This window comes from Cetorhinus maximus, chromosome 10 (genome assembly GCF_964194155.1).
Source record: "Cetorhinus maximus chromosome 10, sCetMax3.hap1.1, whole genome shotgun sequence".
NCBI lineage: Eukaryota > Metazoa > Chordata > Chondrichthyes > Lamniformes > Cetorhinidae > Cetorhinus > Cetorhinus maximus.
The window spans coordinates 93,418,459-93,444,514 of NC_135888.1; the positions used below are offsets into that span (position 1 = coordinate 93,418,459).

Genomic DNA, 26,056 nt, shown 5'->3' on the forward strand with positions numbered 1-26,056 from the left:
GTGCTCACTCTCTCACCGTGAGTGGGTGTGTTGGCGAGACTGAGCAAGAAAACAGACTGGGAGTAAGGCAGACAGGCACGTTCTCTCTCACTCCCATGTGTACACACGCACACTCCCACAAACAAACAAACAAACAAACAAACATTCTCACGCACACACACCTGCAGTGTCCCATCCCCGGGCCTCGCAGGCAGCCTCTCCTCTTTGGGGCCCATGGCAGACAGCCTCTCCTCTCTGAGATTCTCGGCAGACAGCCTTTCTTACCGGGACTTGCGCCACTTTCTCTCCTCACCTCTCCCTCCATGAAAGAAACTCTCTTTCTCCCCACCAAACTCACCACCATTGGTGTTCGCTGCTCCTCCAATCACAGGCTGCTCCTCTCCCACGTTTACTGCTGAGACTCAAGTGAGCCTATCAGTAGTAAACGCAGGAGGAGCGGCATGGATTGGAAGAGAGGCTCCTACAAGAATCTTCTACTCCAGCTTACCTATTTGACTGGCATTTTGAAAACTGGCTCCAGGGAGCCGCATAGAGGGGCTTCAGGGGCCAGATGTGGCCAGCAGGTTTTTTAAGCCTGCTGTACACAGTACTCCAGATGTGGTCTCACCAATGCTCTATATAACTGAAAACATAACCTCCCTACTTTTGTATTCATTTCCCTTGCAATAAATGAGAACATTCCATTAGCTTTCCTAATTACTTGCTGTACCTGCATTCTAACATTTTGCAATTCATGCACCAGCTCACATAGATCCCTCTGCATCTCAAAGCTCTGCAATCTCTCACCATTTAGATCATATGCTTCTTTTTTATCCTACCTGCCAAAAAGGACAATTTTACATTTTCCCACATTATAATCCATTTGCCAGATCTACTCCCACTCACAACCTATCTCTATCCCTTTGTAGCCTCATTTTGTCACCTTCACAACTTACTTTTCCACCTACCTTTGTGTCATCAGCAAATTTAGCAACCATTCCTTCGGTCCCTGCATCCAAGCCATGAATATAAATTGTAAAAAGTTGAGACCAAGCACTGATCCCTGTGGCACACCACTCATTACATCTTGCCAACCATAAAATGACCCATTTATGCCAACTCTCTGCTTCCTGTTAGCTAGCCAATCTTCTATCCATGCCAATATGTTACCTCCAACACCATGAGTTTTTATTTTTTGCAATAACCTTTGATGTGACACCTTATCAAATACCTTCTGGAAATCTAAATACACTACATCCACCTGTTCTCCTTTACCTACACCACATATTACTTCGTCAAAGAATTCCAATAAATTGGTTAAACATGATTTCCCTTTCACAAAACCATGTTGACTCTGCCTGATTACCTTGAATTCACCTAAGTGCCCTGCTATAATGCCTTCAAATAACAGCTTCTAACATTTTCTCTGAATCTAGGGAATTTTGGAAAATTAAAACCAATGCATCAACTATCTCACTAGCCACTTCTTTTAAGACCCTAGGATGAAGTCCATCAGGACCTGGGGACTTGTCAGCCTGCAGCTCCAACAATTGTCTCAGTATCACTTCCCTGGTGGTTGTAATTTTCCTGAGTTCCTCCCTCCCTTCCATTTCCCGATTTGCAGCTATTTCTGAGATGTTACTTGCATCCTCTATATTGAAGATCGATGCATAATACCTGTTCAATTCAACTGCTATCTCCTTATTTTCCATTATTAATTCCCCAGACTCACTTTCTATAGGGCCAATGCTCACTTTGTTAAATCTTTTCTTTTTTAAACTATCTACAGAAACTTTTACTATCTGTCTTTATGTTTCTAACTAGCTTTCTCTCATACTCTAATTTTTCCCTCTTTATTAATCTTTTGATCATTCTTTGCTGTTTTTTTATATTCCATCCAATCTTCTGACCTGCCAACCATCTTTGCACAATTACATGCTTTTTCTTTAAGTTTGATACTATCTTTAACTTCTTTCATTTACCACAGATTCCTGCCATTGGAATTTTTCTCTTTCATTGGAATGCATCTGTTCTGCGTATTCTGAAATATTCCCTTAAATGTCCACCTCTAATGTGCATCTCTATTGACTTCATTTAACTTAACTTCATTTGCCAGTTCACTTTAGCTAGCTCTGCTTTCACGTTCTCATAATTGCCCTGATTTAAATTTAAAATACTAGTCTTAGACTCACTCTTCTCTCCCTCAAACTGAATGTAAAATTTAATCATATTATGATAGCTGCTACCTAGGGGTGTCTTCACTATGAGGTCGTTAATTAATCCTATTTCATTGCACAATACCAGGCCTAGTCTAGCCTGCTCTCTGTCGGCCACTAGAGCCACCATAAGTACCAGAACGTGCTGTTCTAAGAAACTATCCCGAAAACATTCGTGAGTTCCTCATGTAGGCTACTTTTGCCCATCTGATTTTTGCAATCTATCTATAAAATCTCCCATGATTATTGTTGAAACTTTCTGACAAGCTTCCATTATTTCTTCCTTTATACCCTATCCTACCATGCGGTTACTATTAGGGGACCTGTACACCACTCCCACAAGTGGCTTCTTGCCTTTATCATTTGTCATCTCGACCCAAACTACTTCTACATCCTGGTTTCCTGAACTCAGGTCAATTCTGTATTGTGCCCGACAGCTTTAGCTGGGTAGACAGGTGTTTGGCAAAGGACAAGTGTGTGGGGGGAGGGGGGCATGGAGACCTCCACTGTAGGTTCCCTGTGCCCATCAGAGGCACCCCCCACCCCCTTCAAGATCACATTTCACCCTTCACCCTCCCCAACTGGCCTCTCAAACCCAGCAACCCCGCCCCCCTACCCCCTTCACCGAGTCCTGCCAACCTAGTACCGGCAATAACCCAGATTTACCTCAAGTCCACACTGCTCTTCGTTGAACTGCCTGTAAACCCAGCAGTGGCCATCACTCCCGCCTAGTACTGCTGGGACTACATAGCTGCCGGCCATCCGATTGGCCGGCAACTCTCTAAGGCAGAGCTTCTTCCCAGGATAGCGGCAGAGGTCTTGCCTAAAAGCAATTCGCACTGCTCCCAGTGTTAAATTGCTGAGGGGCAGCTGTCAGTGTGGTGGGCAGATGCGCCACTGACATTTTAGCCGGGCGTTTGGAGATCATGGTGTTCCATAAAATCCAACCCAATGTATCAGTCTATCAGTCCACCAACCATGTGGAGAGCTGAAAGAAATGCACTTGATTAGACTCTAAATGCTGGAGTTTCAAGCATGATTATTTCTAACTTACGGGAACTAGCAGACAAAATACAAGCTTTAACACATTAATCGATACTTTCTGATTTACTTTTTGCATTTTTTGCCAACTGTGATAACTTCCTGCTCTTCATCTTAGCTGCTATTGCGATGGGGGTGGGGAATGTGGCGGTTGGGGGTGGTGCTTAATAATAATCATCAACTCAAGAAATGAAAGTAGAAAGCAAACCTGAGATTTTCTAGTTCAGTGGCTCTCTCAGGGCTCCTGCTCCACCTAGTGGCCTGCAGCAGGGTGCAATGAAGCTGCACATAAAACAAAAGAATCATAGCCCGCTTGCACAAGGAGACTCCAGGCATTCTCCCAGATTGCTGCAGTACGAGTATGGGACAAATGGAATCCCAGAAAGACAAAAAACAGGACACAGGACAAACGGCTAAATTACAGGAAAATTCAGTAAAATATGGAGCAGCTGGTCATCATGGCCCTTACTAATTCATCGGGACCAGCACTGCTCACAGTACACTGGGTGTGGTCTAACCAGGGCTATGTATAGCTAAAACATGAATTTAGCGGTCTATATTCTGGTCTCTAGATACAAAGGCCAGTATTCCATTTGCCCTTTCGATTATTTTTGTACATGTTCAGGACATTTAAATGATCTATGTATCGGCACCTGTTTTGTCGTGTGTTCAGGGTCCGGATGGCATTCTTTGGGGTTTGTCTACTCTGCCCAAGTAAGCTGCTCGAGACTATAGTTTGTTGAAACCGTAACTCTTTATTTACAGCTACTATATACACATCAAGATCTCTGCATGAGGTTGGAACATCTCCTTCACCCAGATCACTGTCACTCCATTATGTGATGTTACATCATCAATGCATCATGTACTTCTGATGTTAACTTTTTACTCTACTTCTCCCCCCAACTATATACATCCTCCTACATCTACCACCAAAGTGTCAGACTTCACAGGGTTAGCCTCTGAGGTACCTTGATCAATTTTCCTGATCTTGTTCCAATCTCTTTGAGGTCGAGGACATTCTGCACCCTCCCTTCATTCGATATGAGCATATTTTTGCTAAGTGGCTGTAGAGCTTTGTCTTGTTTCTTTAGCTCTGTGCCTGTGGTTAAAGTTACAAGCCTGTTTGCGTCTCTGTTCTTCCTCACGCTATTTTACCCTCTTATGGTCGATCAAGGTAATATTAGTCTTTAGTTTCTGTTGCAGAGCTGAAAGTTGTGTTCTCAATCTCCTTCTCATTAACAACTCTGATGGTGAGAAACCATTTTGTAGCCGTGAGGTTCTGTATCCCTGAAAAGCTAAATGAAGATCTTCATTCTTCTTCATCAAGTCTTTGATGGTTCACACACCTCTCTCAGCTTCTCAGTTAGCCGGAGGGTGTCAAGGTGATCTGGTTATGTGCATGGATCCGTATTCCTTAACAAAATTTTGAAATAATTAATTAGAAAATTGCAGACCACTGTCTGACACCACAATGTCCAGAATGCCAGGTGGTGCATAAATTTTCTTCAGTGATTGAATGACTATTTCCACCATGATGCTGTGCAATCTGTTCACTTCAATCTATGTTGACAATAAGGAATATCTTGTCTTCAAAATCAAATAAATCCATTCCCAGACACTACCACAATCTTGATGGAAAAGTAGGTGATAGTGGATCTTTTTGATCTTGGCTATTCACTGCACACGTAAGACAATTAGAAATAATTTCTTCTATGGAACAAGTAATACTTGGTTAGACTAATTGCTGGGCTCTGGCTCAACATTTTGCTATCCCCAATGACCTTGGTGAAGCCTTTGAAGAATATCAAGCCAAAGTACATACGAAAATTAGGAGTAGGCCACTCAGCCCCTCGAGCCTGCTCCGCCATTCTATTGACAATGGCTGATCTGATTGTAGCCTCAACCCCACATAACCTTTCACCCTCTTGTTAATCAATAACCTATATGGCTCTGCCTTAAAAATATTCAGACTCTGCTTCTACCACCTTTTGAGGAAGAGTTCCAAAGGCTCACTACCCTCAGAGAAAAAAATTCACCTCATCTCTGAATTAAATGAGCGACCCCTTATTTTTAAAAACTGTTCTAGATTCTAGAGAAAACATCCTCTCCACATCCACCCTATCAAGACCCTTAAAGGTTTCAATCAACATTAATGCTAAAAGGTTAGTTAAGGAAAAGGTGGGACCTATCAGGGATGAAGATGGAAACTTGTGTGTAGATGCAGAGGCTGTGGGAAGGGTTTTGACTGAATATTTTGTCTCCGCGTTTACAAAGGAAAGGTAGGATGTAGATATACTAGTCCAGGAGGAAAACTGCGAGATATTGGACGGAATAGTCATAAAGAGAGAGGAAGTAATCGAAGGGTTGAAATCCTTGAAAGTTGATAAGTCACCAGGGCCAGATGGATTGTTTCTGAGGCTGCTGAAAGAAGTCAGGGAGGAGATAGCAGATGCTCTGAGGATGATTTTCTAATCTTCACTAGATACGGGGGAGGTACCGGAGGACTGGAGAAATGCAAATGTAGTTCCATTGTTTAAAAACAGATCAAAGGAAGTGCCAAACAATTATAGGCCAGTTAGTCTTACATCGATGATGAGCAAATTAGTAGAATCAATCCTGAGAGATAGGATTAACTGTCATGTGGAAAAGCATGGACTAGTCAGGGATGGTCAGCATGGATTTGTTAAAGGAAGGTCTTGCCTCACAAATTTGATTGAATTCTTTGAGGAAGTGACAAGAAGGGTTGATGAAGGTAGTGCAGTGGAGGTTGTGTACATGGATTTTAGCAAGGCATTTGACAAGGTCTCACATGGCAGATTGGTCAGGAAAGTAAAAGCCCATGGGATTCAAGGTAATGTGGCAAACTGGATAAAAGTTTGGCTTTGTAACAGGAAACAAAGGGTAATGGTCGATGGAAGCCCTTGCAAATGGAAAGTTGTCTCAAGTGGTGTTCCACAGGACTCGGTGTTGGGACCCTTGCTGTTTGTGTTATATATTAACGATTTGGACGTGAACGTGGTGGGCATGATTAGGAAATTTGCAGATGGCACAAAGATTGGCCGTAGTAGTGGATAGCGTAGAGGATAGCCATAATCTGCAAAACGATATAGATGGATTGGTGGAGTGGGCGGTAAAGTAGCAGATGGATTTTAACATAGAGAAGTGTGAGGTCATACATTTAGGGAGGTCAAACAGTTACAGGGATTACACAATAAATGGGAATATAGTAAGAGGGATAGATGAAATGAGAGATCTTGGCGTACAAGTACACAGGTCCCTGAAGGGAACAGTTCAAGTAGACAAGGTTGTAATGCTCTCCTTCACTGGCAAGGGTATAGAATATAAAAGTAAGGATATAATGTTGGAATTGTATAAAACACTGGTGAGGCCACAACTGGAGTATTGTGTGCAGTTCTGGTCGCCACATTACAGGAAGGACGTAATAGCTCTGGAGAGAGTGCAGAGGAGGTTTACAAGAATGTTGCCGGGGTTAGAAAAGAGTAGCTACGAGGAGAGATTGGATAGGTTGGGGTTATTTTCTTTAGAACAAAGAAGGTTGAGAGGTGACTTGATTGAGGTGTACAACATTATGAGGGGAATAGATAGAGTGGACAGGATAAAATTGTTTCCCTTGGTGGAGAATTCTAGAACCAGGGGACATAGATTCAAGATAAGTGGCAGAAGGTGTAGGGGGGACATGAGGAAGAACCTTTTTACTCAGGGGGTAGTGGGTGTCTGGAATTCGCTGCCTGAGTTGTGGTAGAGGCAGAAACTCTAAACTCTTTTTAAAAGTACCTGGATCTGCACCTTAGGTGCTGTAAGCTGCAAGTTTATGGGCCGGGTGCAGGAAGGTGGGATTAGAAATGGCACCAGAGTGTCCTCGGGCTGGCATGGACAAGATGAGCCGAATGGCCTCCTTCTGTGCTGTAACTTTTCTATGGTTCTAAGTTGCCTCTTACTCTTCTAAATTCCAGTGGATACAAGCCTAACCTGTCCAGCCTGTCCTCATCAGACAACCCACCCATTCCTGGTATTAGTCTAGTAAAGCTTCTCTAAACTGCTTCTAACACATTTACATCTTTCTTAAATAAGGAGACCAGTACTGTACACAATACTCCAGATGTGGTTGCACCAACGCCCTGTACAACTGAAGCATAACCTCCCTACTTTTGTAATCAATTTCCCTCACAATAAATGATAATATTCTATTAGTTTTCCTAATTACTTGCTGTACCTGCATACTAGCCTTTTGTGATTCATGCAGTAGGACACCCACATCCCTCTGAATCTCAGAGCTCAATCTCTCACCATTTAGATAATAAGCTTCTTCTTTATTCTTCCTGCCAAAAGGAACAATTTCACATTTTCCCATTAGACTCCATTTGCTAGATCATTACCCACTCATTTCACCTATCCATTTTGCAGCACCTTATGTCCTCTTCAAAATTTCCTTTCCTACCTACCTTTGTGTCATCAGAAAATTTAGCAACCATGTCTTAGGTCCCTTCATCCAAGTCATTTATATAAATTCCAAGAAGTTGAAGCTCCAGCATTGATCCCAGTGGCACACCACTCGTCACATTCTGCCAACCAGAATTCAATCAGATCCCCCCTCATCCTTCTAAACTCCATCGAGTATAGACCCAGAGTCCTCAAACGTTCCTCATATGTTAAGCCTTTCATTCCTGGGATCATTCTTGTGAACCTCCTCTGGACCCTCTCCAGGGCCAGAACATCCTTCCTGAGATACGGGGCCCAAAATAGCTCACAATATTCTAAATGTAGTCTGACCAGAGCCTTATAAAGCCTCAGCAGCACATCCCTGCTTTTATATTCTAGTCCTCTCGAAATAAATGCCAACATTGCATTTGCCTTCCTAACTACCGACTCAACCTGCAAGTTAACCTTAAGAGAATCCTGGACTAGGACTCCCCCAAGTCCCTTTTTGAATTCTGTCCCCATTTAGAAAATAGTCCATGCCTCTATTCTTTCTACCAAAGTGCATGACCTCACACTTCCCCACGTTGTATTCCATCTGCCACTTCTTTGCCTATTCTCCTAACCTGTCCAAATCCTTCTACAGCCTCCCCGCCTCCTCAATACTACCAGTCCCTCCACCTATCTTTGTATCATCTGCAAACTTAGCCAGAATTCCCTCAGTTCCTTCATCTAGATCATTAATGTATAAAGTGAAAAGTTGTAGTCCCAACACTGACCCCTGCAGAACTCCACTAGTCACCGGCCGCCATCCTGAGAAGGACTCCTTATCCCCACTCTCTGCCTCCTGCCAGTCAACCAATCTTCTATCCATGCTAATACCTTGCCTCTAACACCATCGGCTCTTATCTTACTGAGCAGCCTCCTGTGCGGCACCTTGTCAAAGATCTTCTGGAAGTCCAAGTAGATAACATCCATTGGCTCTCCTTTGTCTAACCTACTCGTTACCTCCTCAAAGAATTCTAACAGATTTGTCAGGCATGACCTCCCTTTGATGAAACCATGCTGACTTTGCCCGATTTTACCATGCACTTCCAAGTATTCTGAAATCATGATTTCCCTTTCACAAAACCACGCTGAATCTGCTTGATTGCCTTGAATTTTTCTAGGTGCTCCGCTATAACATCTTTAATAGTAGCTTCTAACATTTTCCCTACAACAGATGTTTGACTAACTGACCTGTAGTTTCCTGCCTTCTCTCTCCTTCCCTTTTTGAATAAAGGAGTTACATTTGCTATTTTCCAATCTACTGGAACCTTCCCCGAATCTAGGGAATTTTGGAAAATTAGAACCAATGCATCAACTATCTCACTAGCCACCATTTTCACGACCTTAGGGTGAAGTCTATCTAGACCTAGGGATTTATCAGCCCGCAGCCCCAACAATTTGCTCAGTACCATTTCCCTGGTGACTGTAATTTCTCCGAGTTCCTCCCTCCCTTCCATTTCCTGATTTACAGCTATATCCGAGATATTACTTGTGTCCTCTATAGTGAAGACCAAAGCAAAATACCTGTTTAATTCATCCGCCTGTGTTCTCGAAATGATTATTCTGTCATTAAAATCTAGGAGATAATCAATGATTGTGAGGTGCTCTCTCTGTTTGAAGTACTGTCGTAGTACTGGATTGTTAGAAGCATAGTCTGGCCATCCTTCCAGACAGTATTTCTTCATCTTGCTGCTGCATTTATTTTATCTTGTGCAACTTCTTTACAGGAGCAGGTGGGTGTTGAGTGGCAAGAGATGTAAATGCTTCCACATCTCGATAAAATACAAATCCTCTACATTTGTTCCTGCAATTGGTATCCTTGATAGTGTGGCTGCTGTCGTCTGGTACTTCTCTTGAACGTACTCGGTTACAGAGTCATATGTCATTAATCTCAGTCTGAAGTGTTGGATTCCGGGTGGCATTTTCACAATCTCTTTCACATTCAGTGGAGTGACTAATGGTTTATGGCCTGAACTGCAATCCCATCAAGTAGTCTGAGAATTTCTATATGCCCATGTTGCTGCCAATGCTTCCTTCTCAATTGTAGCATTTCTTTTTTGTGTCCACGAGTGGCCTTGAGGCGTAGTAAACTAATCAATGTTTACTTTCTCTCTGTACTTGAAATAATACTGTGCCTAGACTAGTAGATGATGCTGCTATTATGGTCAGTAATTCTGCATCGCAATGTGTGAAAATTTAAGAGAAAATTAAAAGATTTTTGATTGTCCCAAAAGCATTTTTCTGGTCCACATTCCAGCATCAATGTTGACCCTGTCTCAACAGCTCAAGACTTCTGCCAAATTTTGTATAAAATTGTCTACTTGCAAAACTGGAGTCAATGGGAATTAGGGGGAAAACTCTCCATTGGTTGTAGTCATACCTGGCACAAAGGAAGATGGTTATGGTTGTTGGAGGTCAATCATTCCAGTCCTAGGACATCACTGCAGAAATTCCACCATCTTCAGCTGTTTCGTCAATGACCATCCCTCCATCATAAGGTCAAAAGTGGGGGTGTTCGTTGATAATAGCACAATGTTCAGCATCATTCACAACTCAGATGCTGAAACATTCCACCTCCACATGCAGCAAGACTTGGACAACATTCAGGCTTGGGCTGATAAGTGGCAAGTAACATTCGTGCCACACAAGTGCCAGGCAATGACAAGAGAGAATCCAACCATCTCCCCTTGGCATTCAATCTCATTACCATCACTGAATCCTCCACTATTAACATCCTAGGGCTTGCCAGTGACTAGAAACTGAACTGGACCAGCCATATAAATACTGTGGCTACAAGAGCAGGTCAGAGGCTGGGAATTTTGTAGGGAGTAACTCACCTCCTGATTCCCCAAAACCCGTCCATCATCTACAAGGCACAAGTCAGGAGTGTGATGGAGTACTCTCCACTTGCCTGGATAAGTGCAGCTCCAACAAAACTCAAGCAGCTGGACACCATCCAGGACAAAGCAAACCACCTGATTGGCACCACATCCACCACCTTCAACATCCACTCCCTCTACCACTGACGCACAGTAGCAGCAGTGTGCACTATCTATAAGATGCACTGCAGGAACTCACCAAGGCCCCTTCAACAGTATCTTATAAACTCGCGACCTCTGCCACCTAGAAGGGAAAGGGGGGCAGGTACATGGGAACATCACCACCTATAAGTTCCTTTCCAAGCCACATACCATCCTGACTTGGAACTATATCGCCATTCCTTCACTGTAGCTGGGCCCTGAGACTCCCTCCCTAACAGCACTGTGTACCTACACCACATGGACTGTAGCGGTTCAAGGAGGCAGCTCACTATCACATTCTCAAGGGTAATTCGGGATGGACAATAAAAATGCTGGCCTAGCTAGCAACACCCATGTCCCGTGAAATGAGAAAAACTTGGTTGCCCATCCCAAGAAATCTTTAATGTTCCTGGGTTGTGGAAACTCTTTGATTACCTTTGTTTTTTTATGGGTCAACTGTTATTCCAGAGGATTGCACAATGTAACCTAGAAATTTAATCATTGGTTTTGCAAACTCACATTTTTCATTCAATGTTAGGCCTGCATCCTGTAAGACTTTTAGGACTGTTCTAACTCCATGGGCATGCGCTTTTCTCATGGAACTACATACAAATATGTCATCCATATGGGATATTACTCCTTCAATACCTTCTATAGCATGAGACATTGTTCTCTGAAAAATTCCAGGAGTGGACGCAATTCAGAATTGGAATCTATTAAAGCAATAATGACCAAATGGTGTTATAAAAATGGTCAGCAATCTGGGTTCTTTGTCCAGAAGTAACTGCCAAAATCCACTGCTTGCATCCAATTTGATGAAGGGAGTACTCTTGGCTAGTTTGACAAGGCTCTCATCCAGTGAGACCATCAGGTGGATTTTCACGGATTTATTTTGTTGAGTTAAATCCACACAGAATCTAATTGCCATCTGGCTTTCGGACCATGACCATTCCTAAACACCATTTTGTTGACATGGTTACTGGTGAGATAACCCCCTGCTGTAGCATGTTCCTGATTTCACCCTTGACTTTGTTGAAGAGTGGTTAAGGCACTTTCCTCAGTGTGAAGAGGCAAATTGGTTTAGCATCAGCTCTTAGGATAATGTGGCAGTCGATCTTCAGTTTTCTCAAGCCCGTAAATAATCTTGGAAATTCATTCCTGAATGTACTGCTGTAATGCTCATCAGCAACTTTATACATTAGCTTCAATTTTAAACATGCCTTCCTGCTTAGTAAAGAAAGTTCTTGATTCTGTATGGCATAGAGCTTCAATAATTTCTTTTTCTTTGTACTTTAATTTTGCTAGGTCTGATCCTATGATTTTCACAGTAGTCCCACCTGGACCCTGTAACTTGATAGATGAAGGTTTTAGTGTAATGTGCTTAAGCCATATTACTTCATCAGATAAGACAGAAATACCTGCCCCTGTATCTAATATAAATTCTGTGGGGTGTCCATCCATTTCAGATTTAATGCTCTATTTATTCTCTGTTTCATTTACTTTCCCTAGGAAAGTTACTTCCTTTCTCTGTGGCTCTTCAACTTCTTATATACGGTTTGGCTGTCATACGTTTTCCTTCTTTTTGCTGTGTTTTAGAGCGGCAGACAATGTTAAAATGTCTTATTCTTCCACAATTGTGGCGCTTTACTCCCCCTTCCTGGCATTCTTCCTGCTAGTGCACGTTTTTCCTGCCACACCAACAGCATTTCAAGGTGGTGATTGGCGCACTTTTCCCTTTTCCCCCATTTTCCCAGGCTTCTGTTTTTGTGTGCTTTCCCTCTTCTGGCCTATATACTGAATGGCTGCACTCATTTTTTTTTCATGGGACCTCATCTTCCCCACTAACAAACACTCTATTTTTCTTTCTGAGCTCGCAATTTGTACTGCTTTGATTAGGGTTAAATTTTGTCTTGCTTGCAAGAGATCTAATAGAGCTTCATCTACGAACATATGGACATACAAACAAGGAGCAGGAGTAGGCCATTCAGCCCCTCAAGCCTGTGAGAACCCAACTACTATTTGAGCACAAATCAATTCATCCCTCAATATTCCGTTGTTGCAATTTTCTGCCAGCCTGTACAGATTGATGCTCTTGCCTGGTCTTTGTTTCTGCTTGTTAAATTTTGCCCTATGATTAAAATTTTGTGAACACTGAAATATGAATCAAACGCTTACGGGACTTCTTCACAAGAAGTCAACGTCTCATCGATTCCCTGCCTCGCTGTTATGTCATCAGAAATAGCCCCAACTGCATGGAGTAATGTACTTACCTGATCTTTTTGCTTTTTTTGTGCAAACCAGAAGCAGTTCTATATCTGCAAAACTTCTTTCTCCTGTTGCTCTGGTGCTCAGCTTGTGGTGAGCCTTCAGCGCTCCAGAATGGCAGCATGGATTCCAGGGAATAGTTGCTGCTTCACTGGCATCGTTTGTTGATTCTGGTATGTTTTCCCTGCTGTCCGGACTCTGGGTCTGTATTTCAGCTTGCATCTGCTGAACTCGCGATGCTCCGACTTTTTTGGTGAGCCTTGAACCTGTTCCTTTCATCCTTCTTTTAAGGATCTCTTGACTTGCCAGGCCTGTAGCTGCTTCTTGGAGTTTTTCTGGATCTTTTGCTCGCTGTCTGCTGCCACCATGTATTGTTGTGTATTTGAGGTCTAGGTGAGGTTCTTTGGGGTTTTACTCTCCCCAAGTAATCTGCTTGAGACTATCGTTTGTTAAAATCATAACATTTATATAGTAGCTATAAATAAGAAGTTTTTATCTCTGCACAAGGTTGGAACTTCTCCTTCCTCCAGGTCTCTGTTTCCCCATCATGTGATGTTACATCATTATTACATCAGCATCATATGCTTCTGATGTTAACCCTTTACTCAACAGCATCCCCAAGTTCCTTTGGACCGCAGCTGTATCTCGCTTTTCACTGTTTCATTCTGAAATATTAGGGTTCATTAATTTAGTCAGAAATTGTCTGGTGGGCTTGAGATTTCCTCATGCACTGCCCCTCTGCCATGCACAGATCATCAGTGTGGTCACAGGTCACATTGGTAGCTGACTGTTGCATTACATCTGCTGTTTGGGATAGTACTTGATGTGAATCAAGCACCTCTTGTGCACTCTTAACTTCTTGGGCCCCTCTTACCCCACCTGTTCTGCTGCAATAAACATTCTGTTGCAAAGGAAATATCACTTTTTTTCTCTAATATTGCTGCGAGATACTGAAGCAGGCTTGTGTGTTTATGTTTGTGCGTATGCGTGTGACTAATTTAATTACACTAAAGATGGCCAGACTGCAAGGTTTGAATCATCAAAGGGGTTAAGTGTAAGAAACAGGCATTTTGAAATGGAGATGGGTAAGCTAAGATGAGGTCTCAGCAGCTACGGTGTGAATGGAATTTGCATTTGTAGATAAGTTGAGAGGTTGTCTGGTTTTCAAAGGGATATGATGATTTATAACTGGCAAGATAAATAAGGCAAAGTCATTAAGTTTATTTTTCCCAAAAGGGCCTACCATAAAGTCAACATAAAAGATTTTTATATTCTGGGAAAAGTAACTTCCAAAGCAAGGGTGAAACAATGGGATTTACCAATCAAATGGGAGAAAGTATATTTAAAGAAAGATGGAAAGCTGTATGGGGAGTGGCCATGTCAGATCTTGAAGAATGTATTATAAAGTAGCAGCCTCTAGCCACCCCAGATACGTGTTTGCTTGTTCCAGACAGCAAGATTTTGTTAAAAGCCTTGGAATTCCACTGTCGAGTGAGAGGGAGAGAGAAGCTGTGAAACACCTCCTTTATAGCAACAGTGGGTAATATTGTTGGATGTTTTATAGATTAAGAATATATTCAGGTTGCTGCCTGAAAGGGGTGTGTAGTTGGGAGTCTAGTTAAGTAGAAACTTTTGGGAACTGTTATAATGCTAAAGTTAACTGTATAACTGCAATCTTCTGTGTTTAACTTCTTTTGTTTTGTTAACAAATGTTTAATTTAATCTTTAAAATCTCCAAAGGTGGCAATGGACTCTTTACTTCTAACTTCAGTGTACATACTTTCTCATGATAATTACAAATTGCAAAACCGTTGTGATAGCTTGACCAAGTTTCCCTTTGGGATTTGCTCAGCCTGGCAATTACCATCTGCCATTTCATAACACTGTTCTATAATTTTTATATTTTTTGTGGCATCAGCAAATTTGGATATGTGGCTTCCTATTCCGTCATCTAAGTCACTGGTAAACACAGTGAATAGTTGAGGCCCCAACACAGATCCTCACAATACATTGTTAGTCACATCCTGCCAATTAATGTGACTCTCTATCTCCTGCCATTCAGCCCATGTCCTAATCAGGTCAATAATTTACCCTCACTTTCATGAGTGTCATTATTAGCCAACAGTGTATTATGCAGGACTTTATCAATTGCTTTCCGAGGTCCATATAAATAACATCCATAGAGATTTACTTAGTCACTGTACAAAGTAGCTTCCTAATCACTCACCCAATACTGTGCTGATTATTAATTATTTTCCTTTTAAGGTCATGTTGACCATGAATGAATTGCTCCCTTTCTATATAAACATTTAATTCACTTCTCAAGCATCTTTTATTTTGTTGTTTGTTTGCTTTAAAGTGGTCAACTCCTCCATTTAAATGGCAGAGAAAGGAATTGGGTAAGAGCCATCAAATACATGCACAATGAAATTGTCAGCAATAATGATTTTAAACAGTAATAAAGCACAATTCCCAAAGAGCCAATCTGTTCATTCTGAATACTGCAGAACCACAGGAAGAACAAAGATCGTGAAATATTATTTTTTGAATTCTGGGTATGGATAGACTTATTCCATCAAGTACATCAACTGACTTTAGGGATTCAAGTACAAATGTCATGTTAACGCCTTTAGGTATATACAGATTATATGAATAATAACAGGCAATTGGTTGATAAATCTAATTAGTATTTAATGTTAATATATCAAATATACATGCAAATAGGATAGGCTGTTGAGTAATTCATAATGCAATTTGGTCAACAAAGCAGTACATATTGATTGACATTTTAATGGCAACAATAGAAATACATTTTTACGAAAGAAATGTTATAAATACTTACTTGGTAAAACGAACTTCAGGTAACCAATGTAATAGGACCAAGCCAATCCATGAGCAACATTAAATTTATTCTTCTCACAGATATCTGAAATTTCAGCTAGAGTGGGATTCTGTAGAGAAATGACTAAGCATGTATTACTTTGGTAAGTAAACATATATTCCTAAGGCATCTTTTATAGGCACAGTTGTATTTATTAGGTTTAACAGAAGAGTTTTGTGATGTCTGAATTGAAAGAAATTGATGACAAAACTATTTCCCCCAAAACTTTAAACATAGCACGTGGAGTTTTAAATGTGAATGTTTTCTAATACCTACTGATAGACAATTAATCAGCATCTGTACACAGAGCAGCAAGGAATGCAAATACTTTTTCTAAGTTCAGAATATCTCAGCAAAAGTATAGCATATTTCAACAAGTTCACAAAAAATATAGTTTTACTTTTATTTCAAAACCCTTACTGTTTCTCAATTAAACAGTCAGGCATTTTAAGCATTGTGTTACCATTCAAATGAATTTCACTTTTTTGCCTATAAATGTGTTAATGGTAGAACAAAATAAAACTAATTCACAATGTAAATGTATTTTAGCCAACTGTAAATTACTTCAAAGTTAAGCTGTTGTTACTGTCTCCTTCCCACACTTCTACTTGATTCTACCCCAGCCTACTCCAAACATGTGATCGATGCCTACTAGACTGGTAGATTCTAAGAGAAACCTAAAACAGATAAGGTTTCCTAAAAATTACTGTAGGATAAATATTACAAAATATAGTTTTTTTTATTTAAAATCAATACCTACTAGAAATCCGAAAACCTTGAGAAATGCATAGCAGAAACAGCAAAGATTTATTTTCCATGCCAAGGAACTTGGAAAATCAACGCCACCAATCTTGTCCTCATGAACTATGCAGTAGAATAGTATAAACATTACTAATCCACAGCCATATCCCTTTAGATTAAACGATGCATTCAAAGCCATCCAGCCGTTTTTATATCTACAAAATAAGTGTAGATTTGAAAGTTCAAGCAGTAGTAACACAAATCAAACTTGCTTAAGGATTAAATACCCCAGTTTTAAGTCTTGTAATAAATTTAAATAACTACTTAGCCCATTTGGAATTGTATAATGTCTCAATTTCTTCAGTTCATACCTGCAGACTGATACACAAACTAACCAACATCATGTGAAAGGGATTAAAAGTCCTGAGACTATAATGTTCTTTACTGACACATTTATATTTTTTCACAGATACAGAATTACAAACCAAGATTTCATCTTCCCCTTTAAAACAGGGTAAGACTATTGAACTTGGTTAGAGAGTCCAGAATCAGAGTATAAGAGATTTCTTTATGCAGAGGATTTTTGTAGCGTGAAATGCTTTGCCATGGAGAGTGGGTGAGACAGAGACCATTTCATGTTTTAAAAGGAATTCGGGATAAATACTTGAAGCAGAAGAAAATACAGGGATATGGGAAGAAAGCAGGACAGTGGGTCTGGTTTTCAATTTCATCAGCAGAGAGACAGCATAGACAGGAGGTCCAAATGGCCTCATTCTGTGCTGAAGCATCTATTTTTCTACGGAAGTGACGGCTAAACAATTACAACTGTGGCTAAAACATTTGGTATATTTAGTTTTGCATGTTAATTTGCATGTTATTATATTACTACAGTGCTATATTGTATAAATATCTTCATAAATTTTCTGATGAATTGTATATCCATTGTATAGGAATCACTTCATGTCAATAACCAGCTTTCAGCATTGAAATACGACTACAGGACTTATATTTTTATAGCCCTGTACTATGGCCTAAAAGGCTACCTTTTCTTAAACAGGGCAGTTATGGTGTAACCTCAAGAAGTGTCACTACAAGAACAGGAGATTTGCTTTAATTGGAAATATTGGAATCCACTTTTTCTGGGATTTATCTGTGAAAATATGACCATTTTCTCAGGAATACTTTTCAGTTAACAACACTTGAATCAGAGAACAAGACAGTACAGCATATTTATAATGATACCCAATGCAAGATCAAGAACCCACCACCACAGCCTTTAAAGTTGGCAATGGAAACAATAGAATTTTATCTGAAGACAAGAACATCACTGAGACTTAATTACTTTTGGAACACATATTTAGTTTCATACATTTTAAATTAAGGATCACCCCACATAAAAACCTATTGGAAATGCACTGCAAATTAAAAGGGGCGTTAAGGTTTATGAAGTAGTTTTACAAAGTTTGGTGTTTAAATAAGTGTTGATAATAACTCCTTCTTCAGCCATGGCATGTACATACCTTGAAGGGATGTGCCTGCATTCCTCCAGAAACTCACAAAGCCTTACCATACTTCCAGCTAGAAATGATATGAAAAGCTGAAACACGATTTGCTGTGCAACAATCTTTACTTCAGTGGAAAAAAACATATAGGTGAAAGATGTAAGCATAACAATGATGGAAGCCCAATTGGCTACATTTCCACGAGGCAGTGGTATGTCATCTGCAAACATTTGCGAATGAAAGGCCATCTGTGAAAACGAGAGAAATTATAATTAGAGATGGGTCCAAAGAAGAATCACTGATACAAATGGTAAATAAATGTTCACAAGACATTTACAGAAGAGGGAAGTCATTTGACCCATTTTAGTGCTGCAATCTGGAATATCCAGGGTTTTCACTACCTCTACTCAATCAGAAATCCCATACTATTTATTGATCACTTTTTGGGGTAATGCTTGTAAAAATGGGTGATAGCAAATTGACAGCCTACTTAACAGCTCTCCCAAAATGGAAATATAAATGCATACATGTTGTCAATTCACTATCACTTATTTTACACTGTTGCACAAAGTCAAGCTCCTCCCCTCTTTCTGAAGATGAATTTCCTGATGTCCCTCTTAAACCCGTATTTTGCTCATGCAAACCTGTCCTTGTCTCCTATTTAAATAGTTTACTTTGAAGTGATTTTTTGTATTTTTTCCATTTCATTAATGATCTAACATACTTCTATAAGGTCATTGCTTAGTTGCATATATCCTTTCCTGGTAAAACAGCAATAGACCTGAAAAGGCTAGGGAATGTGTAAATCAAACGCAAGGGAAAGAGCTAGAATAGTATTAATGAGAAATTACCATATTATACTTAACCAACAAATTGAATGATCAATCAGGAGAACCTCTAGAACTATGGTTCACTATTTAAAAATAAGGGGTCGCTCATTTAGGACAGAGATGAGGAGAATCTTTTTCTTTCAGAGTGTAGTGAGTCTTTGGAACTGTTTTCTTCAAAAGGTGGTAGATGCAGAGTCTTTGAATATTTTTAAGGCAGAGGTAGATAGATTTTTGATAAGCAAGGTGGTGAAAGGTTATCAGGCGTAGGTGGGAATGTGGAGTTGAGGCTACAATCAGATCAGTCATGATCTTATTGAATGGTGGAGCAGGATCAAGGGGCTAAGTGGCCTACTCCAGCTCCGAATTCGTATGATCGTACGTACCAACAAAAAAAAGAGGTAAACCAGTCAATTCACTCACAATTCTTTTACTTCGTAAGGAGTTTTATGTCATTCTCTCAGTAATTCATGTTTGTGCGGGGGGCGGGGGGGGGGGGATTTTTAAATTTATGATTTGGTGGAAGTGGAGAGGGTGGTGCTGTAACATATGGTAAAACCGGCTGTGAAGTTTTAACAATGTCAGTAATAGGTACCCTGTCTAGAGGTCAGCCTGATTGACAGGCTTGACTTCCTGTTGGTGCAGAATTCTGGAGAACAGGCCACAGGACCAGGTAGGTCCAAGCTCTGACCCAGTAAGGAAAGGTGGTCGGAGGTCTGGGAGATAGGAGCCCAAGGAGGGATCAGAAGCCTCCAAGCAGGGGAGAAGGAAGAGTGGAGGAGAGTGGGGGTGGAGGGTAGTGGTGATGGGAGTCTGATTGCAAGGATTGGTGAGGCAGGTATGCTGAATCCAGCAGGTAGGCAGAAAAGCACTTACCTCCTGAATACAACAGATCTCGCTTTGCCGTAGCTATAGGGTTTACCGATCTAGCCGTCCAGTGTTAACTTGAAAATCCGGGCTAAAAATGAGGTATCTGGCCTCACTGTAATATTTAAATTGCCAACCTCCCTCCTGGGACTGGAAAACCTGAAGTGGAAGGGTTGGATGTGAGTTGGGATCCAGGTTTTTAAGTCTTTAATCTCCCACCTGACCCAAACCTACCCATTTCTTGGGGTTAAAATTCTCCCCATAAGACTTGTATTATAAATATATATACTTCATGATAACATTATTAAAAATAACTATATAGCTGATAGCAAATTCAGGTCTGCAGTTGGCACCTTCTCAGGTTCTCATGAGTTGTTCCTTTAAGCTGTCTGAACATTTTACATAATAGTAGTTGATTCACTTTTGTCCACTTTTTATAATAACCAGACCCAGGTATGTTACAGTAGCATCCCCTGGTGGTCTGGAATGGATACTTCCAGGCACATTTATTTCTTCAACGGATTGAAACAAAGAAAGATTGAGTGAACACTTGATGAGATAAGATTGATATTGTTAACAAAGGGCTCCATATTAATAAAGTTTGGCTCCTCCTATGGCTATAATTGATCTGGTATATTTGAGTAGTTAAAGATGTGCAGGTGAATATATATATACACAAATGATTTCCAGTGAACGCAAAGAATGGTAAGTAAGTAGTATATGTAAATCCCATTCAAGCTTCTTCAGTACAAACCTAAGAATGGGAAAGATGTTACATAAACTTATTGTTATGAAACCAGGGTTAAGATCTTACATTTATGAAGGGAGGTTGCATAATTCTACTAATGTGAACCACCTCAGACTTCACTGGAATTTCACTTATCATTGATCCCTCCACAAACCTGTTTATTCTGTTTATGCTTGCACCATCCATCACCTTAAACATTCACACCCTCTATAAATGATGCACACTGGCAGCAGTTACGTATTTCAGAATACACAGAATAGATACATTCCAATGAGAAAGAAAAATTCCAAGGTGAGGGCCCACCATCCATGGTTAACTAAAAAAGTTAAGGATAATATCAAGCTTAATAAAAAAGCATACAATTGTGCAAAGACAGGTGGCAGGTCAGAAGACTGGAAAGAATGTAAAGAACAGCAAAGAATGACAAAAAAAAATAAGAAGGGAAAAATTAGAATATGAAGGAAAGCTACCTAGTAATATAGAGACGGATAGTAAGAGTTTCTATAGATATTTAAATAAGAAAGGAGTTAACAAACCTTTAAGTCCTGAGGGGTCTTGACAGGGTGGGTGTGAAGAGAACGTTTCCTCTGGTGGGAGAATCTAGAACTAGAAGTCACTGTTTAAAAATAAGGAGTTGCACATTTAAGACACAGACAAAGAGAATTTTTCTCTCTCAGAGGGTTGTGAGCCTTTGGAGCTCTCTTCCTTAAAAGGCGGTGGGAGAAGAGTCTTTGAATATTTTTAAAGCAGAGCTATATAGATTCTTCATAACAATGGGGTGAAAGGTTATTGGGATAGGCAGGAATGTAGAGTTGAGGTTATAATCAGATCAGCCATGATCTTATTGAATGGCGGAGCAGGCTCAAGGGGCCAAGTGGCCTACTCCTGCTACTAATTTGTGTGTTCTTATGTACGTATGTACTATCTACAAAATGCACTGCAGCAACTTGACAAGGCTCCAACGACAGCACTTACCAAACATGTGACCTCTACCACCTTGGAGAACCAGGTCAGCAAGCACATGCGAACACCACCACATGCAAGTTCCCCTCCAAGCAACAAACCATCCTGACTTGGAAATATATTGCCATTCCTTCACTGTCATTGGGTCAAAATCCTGGAACTCCCTTCCTAACAGCATTGTGTACCTATACCACATGACTGCAGCGGTTCAAGAAGGCAGCTCACCACTAGCTTCTTGAGCAAAATAACGTTGGCTTTGCAAGTGACGCTTACATACCATGAATGAATTAAGACCTACCTTGAAGAAGTATTGCTCTTCTCTCCGACAGGATTTCCGCCTGTCTCTTTTGCCCTGTTCCCAGCTCTACCTGTCCCACCCCCCTTCAACCAGCTTATATTCCACCTCCTTTCTATATTTCTTAGTTCTGATGAAGAGTCATACGGACTCAAAACGTTAACTGTATTCCTCTCCGCAGATGCTGTCAGAACTGCTGAGTTTTTCCAGGTATTTTTGTTTTTGTTTCAGGTTTCCAGCATCCGCAGTATTTTGCTTTTATTTAAGAAAGAAAGTCTCCTGCAAGAGTACTACCACTGAGCTAAGACAGGCACTTACTGATAAAGAATGTCAAATAAACTATTCCTTAATTGCATGAAGACCTGCTATCTTTACTTTCATTACAACAGTGACTAACTATACTTCGAAGGCATCATGGTTTGTGGTGCATTTGGAAGATTCTGAGGATGTGAAAGACGCTATATAAATGCATGTTCTTTAAATAATATAACAAATGGCTATTGTTGTGGGTTATATTGATATAACTTGTAGACTAGATTGAGCACTAGGCACTCTTCTACTTACGGTATTTTCTGGTGCAATTCAATTGTGTTGCACAACAGAGATAGGATATCATCTATTTCCGGTAGCCCGGGAATGAGAATCAAAGTGTAAAAAAAAATTGACTTAGGAATTGGAGCCATGGTATTGGATTTTGAAGGTGGTGCCAAGTTAGGGGCTATAATTAATAGTCTGGAAGGCTGCAGGAAGACATACACAAGCTTGCAAAGTGGACCGATAAATGGCAAATAAATGAAATTCAATTGTAGATACAAGAGTGCATAGTTTAAGGTGGCATTTTAGAGCACAGAAAATCCCCAAACAGCAGTAAGACAATGACCAGATAATCCAAAAGCAAAACACTGTAGATGCTGGAAATCTGAAATGAAAACAGAAAATGCTGGAAAACCCAACAGGTTTGGCAGGATCTGTGGAGAGAGAAACAGAGTTAATATTTTGAGTCCATATGACTTCTTCAGAGCAAAAGATGATGGATTTTACACCCCAGTTTTCGACATATCATCCTGTTCTCATGCCCATTGTCTGTCCTTGGCCTACTGCAATGTTTCAGTGAAGTCCAATGCAAACTGGAGGAACAGCACCTCATCTTCCAATTATGCACCTTATAACCTTCTGGAGTTAACACTGAATTCAACAACTTCAAACCATGAACTGTCTACTCCCTCTTGACCCCTTTTTAAATCCAATTTTTATTTATTTATTTATTTATCAATTAACACTTTATTCTTTTATTTATTTGTTCATTTTAAAAAAATAATTTTCCCCCAAACCACAAGCCCCCCCCCAACCCCCACAAGGTCATCTGTCACTTGTTTTTATGTTTTGCTTTCACAGAGTGCTGACCCTTGTTCTGCTATTAATGCCTTCTGATATCTTGCCATGATCAGCATCTTCTTTATTCTTTAACACTCCCTTTGTCTTGTGCCCATGACATCTTTGTCAATCTCTCCTTAGCTGTCACCTATCCCTGACCTATCTCATTCCACCTGCTCCACTCCCTCTTAAACAGTATAAAATCCATCATATTTCTACTCTTTAGTTGTAAAGTCATATGGACTTGAAATGTTAACGCTGTTTGTCTATCCACAGATGCTGCCAGACCTGCTGAGTTTTTCCAGCATTTTCTGATTTAAGACCAGATAATCCAGTTTACTTGTTGATTGAGGGATAAACATTAGCCCAGACACCAGAACTCCCTACTTCCTTGCTCTTCTTCAAACAGTGCCATTGAGGCCCTTTACATTCACCAGCAAGGGCACCTCACTTCCTGTAAACTCTCTATTCCATTCTCCCAGTTTCTCTGCCTTCATTGAATCTGCTCTGATGATTCAATCTTCAATGCAAGCACTGACAATTTTGTCACCTTTTGCTCTCAAACAAAGATTCCTTCCCCCCACCATAGTTGACCCTCAACCATGTCTGTTCTATTTCACGCACTCCTACTCTCACCCCTTCACCTCTGTCCCAGAACCACAATAGGGTTCCCCTTGTCCTTACCTTCCACCATGCCTGTCACTGTCTTCAACTGATCATCCTGTACTATTTCTGTCACCTCCAATGTGATGCTACCCTCAAATACACCCTCCCCTGCCCTCCCTTTCAGCATTCCGAAGCGTTTGTACCTGCTGCAATATCTTGGTCCACTTCTCAATCACTCCCAAAAACTCCTCTCGTTTCCTTGGCACCTTTTACTATGCAAGTACAGGAGATGCACACCTGCCTTTTTACCTCCTCTCTTCTCACTGTCCAATGTCCTAAGCACTCTTTCCAGGTGAAACAGTGATTCAACTGCACTTCTTTCAATTCAGTACACTGCATTTGCTGTTCATGATGAGGTCTCCTCTAAATTGGGGAAACCAAATGGAGACTAGGTGCCAGCTTTGCAGAGCACCTCCATTCAGTCTGCAAGCGTGACCATGAGCTTCCAGTTGCCGGTCATTTTAATTCTCCACCTTGCTCCCACTCTGACCCCTCAGTCCTCGGCAGTCTCCCACTGAGATTCAAAGCAAGCCTGAGTGATGGCATCTAATCTTTTGACTGGGCATTTTACAGCCTTCTGAACTTAACAAGTTTAACAATTTTAGATTGTAACCACTGCCTCCATTTTGCTTCCTTTGTATTTTTTCTCCCTTCTTTCCCTCATTTTTGACTTTTGGGTGGCAGTTATATGATCCTGCCATTCACATCTCCTCTACACTCATATTTTGTTTCTTTACCTTTCCCATTACCACTCCTTTTGGCCTTGAGCAATGAATCCTGGCACAGATCTTCCCCTTTGCTCGTTTCCATCCTCCCCTTTCACTTGTCCAAAACCTATTATACCCCTAACTTTTCCCAGTTCTGATGAAAGATCAACCTGAAACATGACCCGTTTGTCTTGCCAGAGATACCAGAGTATTTCCAGCACTTTCTGTTTTTATTTTAGATTTGCTGCATCAGCAGTCAAAATTTACTGTGGACCCAGTGCTGGCCATGCACAGTTCACAATGCTTTCGTGCTCGCCGATTATAACACAAAATCCTGACATAAGCATTGTTATTTCCTGTTATAGCCTTGCATAACTCTACTCCGAAAAAAGTGCCACAGATACAATGGGCCGAAAGGCCTCCTTCAGTGCTGTATGCTTCCATGATGCCGGGAATAATGTTTGCATGGCACTGAAGTGAGAAACGTATGCCAAGCTTATTTTTAGGTTAAAACTGCGGATGCTGGAAATCCAAAACAAAAACAAAGATACCTGGAAAAACTCAGCAGGTCTGGCAGCATCTGCGGAGAGGGACACAGTTAACGTTTCGGGTCCGAATGACCCTTCAACAGAACTAAGTAAAACAATTATTTATAGACTTTGCCGGACAGCCGAGCCACAATGGCAATGGGGGCCAAATTCCCTGCTTATTGCAGTCAGATACCCGCGCTGCCTATATTCTCTCTCTGACGTTGACTTTAAAAAAAAAACAGCACAAAGTAATTCGAAGCCGCTCCCTTTTTGTTGAAGAAGAGGGAGAATCTGTATTGCCATTGAAAGCTTCCGGTTAAGGCAATGTTTGCATTCAGCAATTCATTCAGCAAGCGGCTATTGGGCTGTCCCTGGTGGGTTGAATGTGCACTCACCTCACAGTCTGCGCCTGATGCTGGAGTGAGAGGCGGTGAAGATTCTCCAGTTGCTCCGGACTGGACTCCTCTCTGCTCGGACTGCTTCCCGCTTTCCGATAAAACACCAGTCTGAGTTCCGGAAATTATTGAAAGTACCTCAGAAAGAGAAAGAGGACATACACTCACATCCGCTGGAATTAGAAACCGAGGATTTGTGAGAGAAGTTTCGTTTTGCTGCAGGCTGTTCAGGTGGGGGAGTAGAGCGGCCGGGATTTTAAAGTTTCGTTCCCCTCCCCGACTGCACCTTTTACTGGGGAAATGGAGCGGCCGCCCCTCAGCTTTCCTTCCTGCTGAAGAAAAGTGACTCAATACTGAACATAAAAATCAGCATCTACTGAGGTATAAATGGATTGGGGGATTGGTAGGTGGGGTCTATATGTATGTTTGAGGATTTCTCTGTAGTTCCCCAGCTACTAGGGAGTTTTCTTTGTTTACACATTGTATCTGCGTTCCATTTTTTCAAAAAAGATTTAAATACGCACACGCATTTCTTATGAAGGTTATAACAT

At 40.9% G+C, this 26,056-nt stretch overlaps 1 protein-coding gene across 2 annotated transcripts in view; it reads right to left on the minus strand.

The window, feature by feature from the left end:
* sting1 (stimulator of interferon response cGAMP interactor 1) overlaps window positions 1–25,776 on the minus strand; it is a 39,883-nt gene extending 14,107 nt beyond the window's left edge. Inside the window, exons 1-5 of one of the 2 annotated variants that reach the window (XM_078550788.1) lie at window positions 25,506–25,776; window positions 21,112–21,191; window positions 18,152–18,381; window positions 16,651–16,846; window positions 15,852–15,960 (exon numbers count right to left, since the gene is read on the minus strand). In XM_078550788.1, coding sequence (XP_078406914.1) covers window positions 15,852–15,960; window positions 16,651–16,846; window positions 18,152–18,381 — 535 coding nt within the window. In that variant the 5' untranslated portion in view covers window positions 21,112–21,191; window positions 25,506–25,776. The remainder of the gene's footprint in view (window positions 1–15,851; window positions 15,961–16,650; window positions 16,847–18,151; window positions 18,382–21,111; window positions 21,192–25,505) is intronic. The other variant, XM_078550787.1, reaches the window with a different exon arrangement.
* Between the last annotated feature and the right edge of the window lie 280 nt (window positions 25,777–26,056).